This window comes from Tamandua tetradactyla, chromosome 17 (genome assembly GCF_023851605.1).
Source record: "Tamandua tetradactyla isolate mTamTet1 chromosome 17, mTamTet1.pri, whole genome shotgun sequence".
Classification (NCBI taxonomy): Eukaryota; Metazoa; Chordata; class Mammalia; order Pilosa; family Myrmecophagidae; genus Tamandua; species Tamandua tetradactyla.
Genome location: NC_135343.1, coordinates 42,436,697 through 42,448,851, shown reverse-complemented (window position 1 = coordinate 42,448,851; position 12,155 = coordinate 42,436,697). Strand labels below are relative to the sequence as shown.

At 39.7% G+C, this 12,155-nt stretch overlaps 1 protein-coding gene across 1 annotated transcript in view; it reads right to left on the bottom strand.

Moving 5' to 3' along the window:
• The window catches only part of ANTXR1 (ANTXR cell adhesion molecule 1), a 252,599-nt gene that overhangs the window by 159,696 nt on the left and 80,748 nt on the right, over positions 1-12,155 (bottom strand). Inside the window, exons 7-8 of the mRNA XM_077134446.1 lie at positions 8,176-8,244; positions 7,046-7,126 (exon numbers count right to left, since the gene is read on the bottom strand). Of these exons, the coding sequence (XP_076990561.1) occupies positions 7,046-7,126; positions 8,176-8,244 (150 nt within the window). The remainder of the gene's footprint in view (positions 1-7,045; positions 7,127-8,175; positions 8,245-12,155) is intronic.

The following is a 12,155-nucleotide window of genomic DNA, read 5'->3' as shown; positions in this document are numbered from 1 at the left end:
TTTCTCGGCCTTAGAACTGTAAACTAGCAACGTATTAAATTCCCCTTTTTAAAAGCCATTCCGTTTCTGGTATATTGCATTCTGGCAGCTAGCAAACTAGAACAGATGGTCTTCTTCTCTGTAAAATGGATCGTTAAGGTGATAGGATCTCACAGAGATATTTTAATATTCTTTGCAAAAAAAAAAACTATTCTTTTCTTTAGTCTTCTAGAGACATCACAGTTAAAAAACTGACAAGTCACCTGGACTTTCCGCTTTCTATTCTCCAGCCTTCTAAACTAGTTATGATGTCATTACTGCTTGTCTCCAAATTTTACTTATTCCGAAAACTGCTATCTTTTGCAATACTATTGAATAAATGCTTTTCAAATAAGAGAGGATATCTTTATATCTATTCAGACTATAGATAATCCTTCTGCTGTAATTTCTCTTGTAGGTTTTTTTTCCTTTCTACAACACTTTTGTGGCTTTAGCTCACATTATGCACTATTCTCTCCATCTCTGTCTTTCCTCTTTTACTAGGTCATGTCTCCAGTACCTTTTCTAGCTCAAAGCTGGGATGGGGCACGTTTTCCTGTCTGAGACGGGGGAATGGGGAGTTATTGCTTAATATTATAGAGTGTCTGTCGGGCTGATGAAGAAGCTTTGGTAATTGATGGCAGTGATGGTAGCACAACATTATGAATGTAATCGACTTCATACTTAAAAATGGTTAAAATGGAAAATTTCATGTTATATAAATGTTATCACAATGAAATTTTTTTAAAAGAGAGAGAAGAGGAGGGCCGCTACTGGTGAAATACTGTGTCCCCATCCACTAGCCCTGGAAAGAGGCTTAGTTCAATAAACTCAGGCACTTTCTGAGACTGGGGGAATGCAAGGTTGGTTTTGATTGGAGAGAAACCCGTAGCAGTTCCTAGCAGTACAGAGTAGGCAGGGAGGGATGGCCTGGAAGACAAGTGTTGGTTTTATTCATAGCTTTGCTAGAGACCAGGCCAAATCAGGGGCACCTTTCTTCCACCTTTCCAGGAGAAATCAATGCAGGATCTGCTTTCGTAATCAAACTAAATTTGTATACAGCATGGAATAGATTTTTTCCTTAGTTTTACTGATTTTATTGGGAGAAATACTTTTAAGTTTAGTTGTGTTTTCTCAATACTTGCTGTTTACTGTTGATCCAACATGCAAAAGGCTCTATGTGCTGACTCACCCCCACAATAATAGGGAGTCCAATGCAGGCTTAATTATTTATTCTAGGAAAATGCTCCTAGATGATGATGGTCCGGTGCCAGCAACTGGGTTCTTCTTCTCATAGACAGTGTGCCTGGTTCCAGGCATTGCCCTTGATTGTTCCCAAGTGGGGACATCTGGAAGGAGGAGTTTAAGTGGCAGTAACCAAGTCAAGTGTTGGGTTTCAAAGCTGCAGACCCATCTCAGCGTTATCTGAACCCAGCTTTCATGCAGGTTCCCGTTTCACTGCCTGTAGCACTTTTGAAAAGGCAAACAAAGACCCATGAGCCACTCTGGACCTTTGCTTCATATTTTCACTTGAGGGCTGGCACTAAATTCAATGGTTGTGGTCAGTGGAAATTCCCCCAAGAAGCCACAGTAACAGAAGGCAAAGGAAAAGTTTCTTCCTTACAGTTCTACTGGTTTAAAAGGCTACAGTCTTCCATCCGTTCCCACTCTTTCTTATACTTTCATCAACCTTATTCTGCAGAAGTGGGTGGGGACACTGCCACGGCCCTCAGAGATTGAGGCTGGTCCAAGAATAGAAGAGGAGACACTCTTTTCAATCTGTATCAAGTTGCCAGATTCTCATGATGATGCAACTTCATCCATTGAGCAGGATGGAGTTTTTCAGAACTCTCTACCCCTGTGAAAGGCCAAGAGCTCTCCTGTTCCACCCTCTTATGCCCCAACTGTGCACCCAGTAAGGCCATATGGGTTCTGGTTTTGCCTTTGCTATAACTTGTCAAGCCGTTTCACATTTTTGGTCTTCAGCGACTTCCTCTCTGAAATAAAACTAGTTTCTGGCCTACCCATGTTATTCAGTCAGCCTTGAGGGTCATTCACAAGATGGTTGTTTGAGACAGATTTGGGTCTATTCTGGATCATTTTTCACTGAGCTGTCTAGCCTTGGACAAGGGAGCAAATCACTCCAACCCTTAGTATCTACTTCTGTAAAAAGAGTAACAAGGTCAACAACAAATGGGAGCGGTGAGGATTTAATGAGTGGATGTATGTAAAATGACTTGCACACTGTCTAACACATAATGAGAACTCACTAAAGGGCGGTGTTTCTTATTTTTATCTTCCTAAGGGAAAAGCATGGGCTTTGGAAACATGGAATTAGGTTCCAACCCTGGCTTTCCCCTTGGAACTGTGAGCCATTTAACAAGTTATCTGAGTTTCAGTTTCTTCATCTGTAAAATGGAGATAACCATATTTACTTCATGTGGTTGTTAGGATTTTTAATTATTAACGGGATAAAGGAACAACAGTTCCTCAAAGGAAGATCCCTATAGCAGTTGATTTCTTTCTGCCTTTTCCCTGTCTCCATGGATGAAAGACCACAATGGAAAAATAAGTGAAAGCACTTCAAAAAGTAACACATTATACAGATCTGAAACCTAAGTATGTCTTCCTTAAAGCAGAAAGGATTGAGGAACAGTTAAAAGACAGACATCAGATTGGAGGAAGCACAGAATCTGGGGACTTGATGAATCCATGTCCTAGATAACCAGCTTCTGGGAATCAATGGAGATTTCCCTTTCCTTGGACATTTGTAGCTGTGTGTCATGGAAAGGGCAGGCTCTTTGGAGCTAGACCTGGGTTCATTTTCCATACTCCACCATTATAGGAAGGTGGACTTATCCAACCTTCCCTCACTTCAGTTTCCTCATTGGTAAAATGGAGTTAAGAAGTTCTTCAGAGATTGGTATTAGAAATGCCAGCACAAGTGAACATACTCATTAAGCCATAATAAGGAGTGAGTCTTCTTCTTCAAAGGCCTCATGACTATTGATACTAAGGGTTTACTTATTCATCATCCAAAGGGACATGGATAAAATGCCATGACCTCTAGATTTCCTGAGTGTCTTGATTTCGAGGATGATTGCTCTATTGCTGGACTTTGTATCTAGTTTCCCACTGTCTTTTTTTTTTTTTTTTTTTTTTTTTTTTTTAAAGAGAGAGGGAGGAAAGGAAGGAAAGACAGAGAAGGAAGGAAGGGAGGAAGAAAGGGAAACATTTTTAAACATTTTCTTGTTTTATTATATTTTGTTTGTTTGTTTGTTTTTTTTACATGGGCTGGGGCCGGGAATCGAACCGGGGTCCTCCGGCACGGCAGGCAAGCACTCTTGCCCGCTGAGCCACCGCGGCCCGCCCTCCCACTGTCTTTAGAGTGAAAAATATCATGGTCTTCAAAGGGTTGCATGCTTTAGCCATGGCTTGCTACATCACTTATCTTCTGCCATACTCCACCTCATGCACTGCTTTTTTTTTTTCATTTTCTCTGACACATCGATGATCTTAGAGCATGCTCTCCTAGAACATTCTATTTGTGCTCTTCAATGGATGGCTCCTTTTAATCCTTCAGGTTGTCTCTTCAAAGAACCTCTAAGGTCTTTCTCAATCCCTCTACTCTTAATCTCAGTATATGTGATTTCTTTTATACCATTTATCACAATTTCAATTCTATATTTATTTTCTTATTTATGTATTTTTATGTGCCTCTCCCCCCTAGATTTTAAGTGCCACCAGGAGCTTTACTTGTAACTGTATCTTAAGAGTCTACCATAAAAGGTTTTCAGTGACTATTTGATAAATGAATAAATACTTGACTTTGCATCTTAATTTGGCATTTAAAAATAAGGTCACTATGGGCAGAGAATTTTATGAGCCATTTGAGCTTATTGAAAGCCGTTCTGTAATCCTATTTTGGATAATTAAGCCCAGTCCTGTTTTATTATGAGAAAATAACCAGTCACAAAACAATGTCCATGGGACAAAGCTGGAATAGATGATTCAGAGGGGGTTAGGGGGTTGGGCGAGGAAAGAGAGCTTTCTTTTCAACATCCAAAAGGGGAAATGAATCTATTTTTAAAAAATAATTAGCCAGCTTTTAGGTTATAATTACTTCTGTCTGATTGAAAAACATGAAGGTTGCCATACTTGTCTCTGTTTCTCTGTTCAAACAAACGAATTAACAATTGCCATAAACATGGGTTCCCAATACTGAAAGAGTCTAAACCACCAGCCTAACTCCCAGTTAAAAAGCTCAGGAGAATGTTATCATTCAATTAACAGTTTGGAGACCGAAGTTTCAATTTATTATTTTTTCCTTTTGGGGAAAACGTTCTGCTACAATTTCCTAAACATCTTTGGAGTTATTTCCGTTTGAGGGTAGGGAGAGTTTTAAAAACCTCTGGGCTCATGTTGAGCTTGGGTGAGTTGCTAAGGTTGAAATACTCAAGGACAACACAGACATATGCAAATAAAAATATTCTAATGTATTTGTGTAGGAACTAATTCTTAGATGATGTTAGGCATATGGCTTACAAGACTTTAACAACTGCCCCTTTTTAGAGTCTAGCTACCTGAAGGCAAAATTGGGCTTTTCCCTCTAGGTATCCCATGTCTCCCTCCTATGCCCACAGACACTGTTATCAGCTTTCCTTCGTAGATGTCACTTTTTATGTGTTCAAAATGCTTCCGTGATTACCCTCTGCTTATAGGTTGGAATCAAAACCCTTTCAAAGCCCTTGCAATCTGATTCCAATCCAATGTCTAGGATTATTTCCTATTATTCCTGCCTCCTTTACCCAAACCCTTCCACCAAAAAAACAGGAATGATTATTATTGCCCCCTGGATCTGCTGTGCTGTTTTCTGGCCCCTGGGTGGAGCCTCTTCTCTGACATTATCCACTACCCTCCTCTGGTCTTTCAGTGATTCAGGCTCCCCCACCTCCTCATGATGACTCCAGCCCACAATAATCCATCTTCAAGCTTTGGAAGGATTCACATCAGCCCCAAATCCTGTTTTTGAATGTGTTTTGCACCCCTTGGGTTACTGTATTTTATGGTCATTGTAATTCTTGTTGCTTTTAATGTCAGATATGCCACAGCAACCACAGAAATGATTTAGAGTAGGGGTCCTTCACCTGGGCACCTATAATTAGCACCAATATTTCTTTATCTTTCCAATACTTTCCACTTACTGCTTAAGGTAGTACGAGTGGGTTTCTATATTCCTCACAAACAAACACGTCTTGAAAAAGATGACGATCACCTCTCCATTTTTAAGATAGGAATTCCTAACTTGAGGTTGATTATTTTCTTGATTCTTAAAACATAAGGTCACACATGTCAATGTTCTAAAAGTACAACAAAGGTACATATTTCAAAATGCAGATTAAAGACAGGCAAATTCTTAGGGTCCCCCCCTTCTGACTGCAATAGAATCTTTTGGGTGTAAGGCCTAAGAATTAGTATTGTAAACAAGAATCCAAAGTGACTTTTATACATAGTCAAATTAGAAAATTTAGGGCCTCATGTGATGAGGGTGATGCCTTATGTACCTACTATGTGCCTGGTAAAATATTAGATTTCTTCACTGTGGTTTTATCTCTTGTAATCCCCAAAAACCTATGATATGTCTTACCATCAATCCCTCTTTATGGATAAGGAAATAAGTGAACTAATTTATCCAATGATTTATCAGTGATAAGTAAGTGATTGGACTAGCATTTAAATTCTGGACTGACCATCTCCAAAGTTCTTATTTCTCATTCTGCTTTTCTTTCTTCTTGAACTTCTAGCAAACCTTGGGAGAGACGTGAGCATGAAGGCAAAGCCATATGGGAGGCTTATCAGGTCTGGGGAAGAGGGACAGATTTTTTTTTTCCTGTTATTGAAGAAGTTGTGGGTTTACAGAATAATCATGCATAAAATACAGGATTCCGATATACTACCCCACCAATAAGCCTTGCATGGGTATGGAACATTTTCTACAATTGATGATGGCACAGGGAGGGGCAGATCTTGAGCCCCTGGCTGGTAACCCTTGGGTCAAGACTCTTCCATGACATCTTAAGAAGACAGTGAATTTATATCCTGGACCTCAAATCTGGAGTTTGATGAACTTCCATGGGAGAAACTACAAGCTGCTTGCCTGGCCACAAAATCTAAATATGGAGGGCACAGCACCTCTGGACATCATTACTGACAGTTGTGACACACACACTGTCCTGCCAGCTGAGGCTTTAAAGATCAGACTCATCCAATATTCCAGTTGGACCAAGGATGTGGTCTGTGTATGGAAGGCAGAGAAGGTAAGCCCTAGTAGCCAATGCCTTATTTGCTGCTGAGGAAAATGGTGACAGAAAACCGTTCGTGGTCAGGGATCATTCCATCCAACCCAGGTTAGGTGGGAAGGAGAGCTGGTGACTCTGCAGATCCTGAAGAAAATGAGGTCTCTCATATTTGGGGATTATAGATCTGGAGCAGTCATTTTCAATCTTGGATGGACATTAGAGTCACCTGAATCAGAGGCCCAGACATTGGAGTTCTTTAAAGCTCCCCAGATGATTTCAGTGGGCAGCTAAAATAGAGAACCACTGGTCCAGTGTCTCAAAAGGCCAAGAGAGCTAGGCTCAGCCTGCAAAGGCCCCGAGGCAGCTCACACTCAGCGGTGGCTGGGAAAGCTAAGGTAGGCAACTGGAAGCCATCAACCCACAGCCTGTTCAGTAAGAGAGCTGCCCCCCATGTGACCCATCTGAAGTTTAGTTCACTGCCAGAAGCAGGGCCTCCTTCACATTTTAGTTTTCTATCATAGAGGAGAACCAGCCCAAGAGAATGAGAAAAGAAACATGCGTGAGAAGTAGGAGGGGCAGTGGGACATGGCAGACACAAAGATATGAGTAAGGAATATGCTCTCAAACAGAAAAACACCAACCCGCCTTAGAGAGAAGTTGTGGATATTTATAGAACAGGCAGCAGAAAGTGCCTGAGAGTCCAGGCTCAGGGGAAGCACTTTACTCACGGAGTGGATGATGCCTTGCAGAGCCTGAAAGCCGTCATTCACAGGAAACACATGGTCCTTACTGTCCGCGATTCGGGCCAGCTGCGAACACACAACACAAACATGCTCACACAGACGTGGAGATTTGTTAGCTTGACCATGGAGAATTTAGGAAAGCCATTGAGTCCAGGGGATCCATCTACGTTCAGAACCTGAGGCCTTCGGTGGGCCCAGCGACCTTACGGAGAAGTCTTCTATAATAATGAGCTTACCAGCGGCCGCTCTGGAGTGGGCCCAGAAGGCTTGGCTACAGCTTTTGCATTTGTGTTAATACTTTTCTTCTCCAAAGCAGAGGAGAAATTGCCCAGCAAGATGAAAATTTGGCCTGGGGTTGATGTATTTATGGATTTGGGGGCAGGCCATTGGCTCAGTTTTCTCCCATTCATTCAAATTCCTTTTGGCAACATTATTCGAATCAACCAGATTCAAGTTTCTCTTCAGAGCAACTTTAAAAATAAATTCAGGCTTTGGTGTTGGGGAGGCCAATGAATGGGGACCCTATCTTTTACCCATACTGCTCACTGAGGCAAGGACCCTTGCAAAAGGTTGGCAGGTCCTGCTTTGTGGAGCCAAGGGCTGAGAGACAGGAGAAGCTGATCTGGGAGCTTTCCTACTCTAAAATCTCTGTATAGATCTGTGATTCTCACAGTTATAGTCATTGTCCAATGACAACTTATATATATACATATAAGCCCACCTGTCCAATTATTTACAATTTGGTTTGTATTGAACATGAATTTTTAATGAGAAAAAGGACTGCTTGACATTTAAATAAGAAAATCAAAATAGTCAAAGTGGGAAAAAAAACCCAACAAGTTTTCCAAGTTAATTCAAATGTGTGACAAGTTATTATCTACTAAGAAAGGTAACTTCTGAGTGATTTGGTTGAAGATCCCAGTTATCAGAAAATAGTTTTTGGCCCTTAAACATATAATAATTCCTTCCTGCTTAGCATTTCTAGGAAAATACACTGTTCGAGGTGTATTTATGCTGCAGATGCACCCTCTGCAATGAACGCACATTTTCTCTATTATTCCCAAGCTTAATATGCTCCAAAATCTGACACAAACTGAAGAAATCCATGATCATACCTGTGTTTCATTGAAATCTTTCACTCCAACACAGTAAACAATTGCACCAAGATCCCGGGATCTGTTTGCCTGCATTGAGAAAAGAAAGGGAATTAGAGAGAGAGAAGCAGTGGCAAAACATATTCCTCTTGGATTTGTTGCACAAACTTCATCAATTAGGTATTTATTGAGCACCTACTAGGTGCTAGGTACCATGATGGAAAGGGTAGTCGCTGTCCTTGAGAAGCTCATACCCCAGGAAATGTTGCAGTGTATCATAAGGTTTGGCAGAAATGAAGAGAGAGATTAGTCCAAAGGGAGTTGTTGAGAAAGAGTCACAAAAGTAGAGTCTTGATGAACAGCTTAGAAAGATGAAGGGAAGAAAAGGGAAACTGCAGTCTAAGGTAAGTCTTATTAAATATCCTGGGGGAAATGATTAAGTTTCCTATTCCTCTGGTTGCTTTTTATAGACAAACTTTTTTTTCCCCTTTGTAATAGCAGTATAAGGAAAAGAATGCGGTATTTGGAACTGGATATGCCTTGGTTTGACTCCTGGATTTGCTCTCTAAAGTGTTTTGGGGATTACATGAGATAATGTTTGCAGAGCTTCTCACACACAGCCTAAAACAATGTAGACATGCATAAACATTGGCACCTTTCATGGATCAGGCTGTTTTCATTCCTATAGAATAAATTTCTTCCTCAATTCCAACAGAGGGGGTTTCTTAAGTCAATTATTTATTGCAATGGCCATGCAATGTCACTGTCTTGTCCCCTGTACTTTCAATTCTTCATCTACCAAGATGATAGATTAAGCACTTTAAGCAATTATTCAAAACTCAAATCCTAAAAAAGGTCTCTCTGGATTTCAAAACTATCTGGAGAATTCTCCTTTTCAGTAGTGTTCCACTTCCTGAAGCTTGAGAACTTTGTGGCTATATATTTTGGAAATCTGAAAAAAGCAAACCAACACTTCATAATCTTTCTTCTGCTGAGAAGCATGTAATCAACACTCATAACACAATCCTGGGAGCTACAGTACAACAGGGTTCCCAGTAAGTTGTTTATGGCCAGATGTATCTAAACTCATGCCAAATATTCTACAATATTAGGCCCTAAAGTTCAAAAGTACTTTAGGTGAGGATTCTGCATATTGGGAATTTTATCCCCACATTCAGGAGGGAGGCAGTGTCTGAATGAATGGTTGAGATAACAGGCTTACTAGTTACACAGCCTGGGTTTTCTCATCTGTACATCTGTAGATGTCGCTCTTAGAATTAAATAATTTCTGTAAAATACTTGGCCTATGCACGGCATATTGTAGCTTTCTTATTTTCTCTATCTTATCCTACAGATTTCTACCTGAATGTCTTCAATTTCAGAAAGCTCACTGTCCCTTCCTGTTGACCCCAAATTACCCCATTTCATTATTGGGCAATTTAAATTGTTAATGTGTTGGACATACACTCTGCTTCCTCCTAATTTCCTATTTCTAGAGCTGTTTCCTTCAATTATCATATCTACAGGTAATTGTGATGGTCAGGTTCATGTGCCAACTTGGCCAGGTGGTGGTGTCCAGTTGTTGTTGGGCAAGCACTGTCCTGTCTGTTGCTGTGAGGACAATTCATGGACTTAAATCATGACCATGTTGGCTGCACCCACAGCTGATCCATTTGTAATCAGTGAAGAGGAGTGTCTTCTGCAATGAGTGATTCCTAATCTAATCATCAGTAGGCTTTTAAGGAGGATTCAGAAGGGACAATCACTCTTCCTGCTTCAGCCAGCCTCTCCTGAGAGTTCATTGAGGACCTCCATCAGAGCTGCCAGCTTGTGGCCTGCCCTACAGATCTTGGACTCTGATGTCACCATGCCTATGTGAGACACTTATAAATTTTATATTTACAGATATCTCCCGCTGATTCTGTTTCTCTAGAGAACCCTAGCTAATACAGTAATCAACTGATATCTCTTCTCTCTTGAGCCTTGTTTTGTTTTCTCCCCATAGAATATATATCTATTGATTTAACAGTTTAAGAATTGTGATCCACATTTGAATAGGGGACCCAAGACCTCTACAAGTAAGTTACTGAGAGGGCAACATAATGAATAACATCCAGGTTTTGGCTTGATTTTAATACATGATTTAATAAAGGCTCTGATATCTGCTCTCCAGGTTTTTCTGTGTTTCAGAATAAAAAATGTTGGAAATCTTTGGCAAATACAGTAGGTGCTTAATAATTGATAGAAAGCATATAGCAGGAGCTCAATATATGCCTATTGATCTGAACAGTGTTTTTCATTTTTTCCTTCTCTTTTAGTACTCAAGACCATGTGGTTTAACATTGAATTTTGCATGGGACAGCAACATATGTGTTTTCCCATGTTAGAAATATTCCCAACTGCTTCCAGGACAAAACAAACTTTTAGACGCAGTCTAGCACAGTCTTATCTTCAACACCTTCTGTGACTCCTTTCCTCCAGTTGGACTTTATATGGAATTATAAAGAGTGGAAGAGTTCATTTTCTTTATATCTTGTGCTTTATCTTTCTTTCTCAGAAACCTTCTATTGGCACTGGTACTCTAAATATTTTTCTGAGTTACTATGTGTCATACCAAGAATTCTTTTCTGCTAATCCCTACTTTAAGCTTCTGACATCCATCATCATTTCAGTATTTTCCTTACTAGGGTGTTTACTTTATTTGAGTATTATTCAGTACCCCAAAAAGCTATTTTTCATTTCCATTATTGCATTTCCATTATTCTATTTCCATCATACAGTCAGTTTCAATTTTATAATATAGAACTATATTATTTTTCAAATGCTCAGAGAGTGTGTGTCATATTTATTGTGTCTTTATCCATTTTTCAATTATCTTTTGTGCCAGCAGTTGGGGGAGGGGAGATTAATGTTTACCTGTATAATTTCCCTTTATCCTTAGCCAGTACAGGTTTTTCAGAAAAGAACATCATTGTGTGGTAAGACTCATGGGGGCAGCAACTGTGTCTTGCTCACCTCTTTATCCCTAGAATCTAGCAGATCGCCCAGCACATGCCAAGCTCTCAACCAACTCTGAATGAATGAATAAATGAATGAGTGAGTAGATATACTTCAGCTTGCTGAGGAAACTGAATTTAAATTGAATAGTAGTCAAGAGCTTGAGGTAGGCATACTGCTTTGATGAACTCTTCTCCCAGAGCCCTGCAACTTCTTTGCTCACTGCCTGTTTTTTTTTTTTCCTATTGTGTTTCTTTTCACCATGGCTTGAATGAGCCTTTGTCATCAATAAGACTTCGATACACTTACATGGTTAACCAATTTCTTTGGATCAATTTTACATACAACTCAAATCTAAAATTTGAAAGGAAAGCATTTTCTACATGTACACATTACATTTCAATTACTGAATTAACTTCTTTTTCTGACTCTCTTTACACAAACCAAAAGCTTCATTTAGAGACTTCTTTCTCTTGTTTTGAGGAATACTTTTTGAGAACTTGAAGAAAAGGAAATATGAAATATTGAAGGGGAGATTACAATGAACATTGCCACCAATTACTGTTTAACTCTGGTTCTAACACTGAAAATTTCAATGGTCATGCATTTTCACAAGTTCTGTGCTTGCAATTTCTAAGTTAATTCTTTCCTCTTTTCCTGTTGTAGGGGGAAAGTGAAGGAAAAATCGTAGCAACGTTCTTTGTTTAAAAGCGATATACGATATTTCAAAGCTAGTAGAGAAATTTAGTGGCTTCAATACCTCAATTTCTTAATCCTCAAAATACAGAGAAATATGTAAATATGTGAAAGGGGAAAAATCTACATGTAAAGTGTGAGAATTAACTTTTAAAAAAAAACGAAAAATTTCTTTGGTGTATGAGGCACTATTTTACCTAGGGGTTTTACAAAGAATACTTATTTTGCCAGAGTAGAAAGATTATAGCTCATTTCCAAAGAGAGAAACCCCATTACCATGTATGTGCTTAGACACAGGCCAGGCTGTT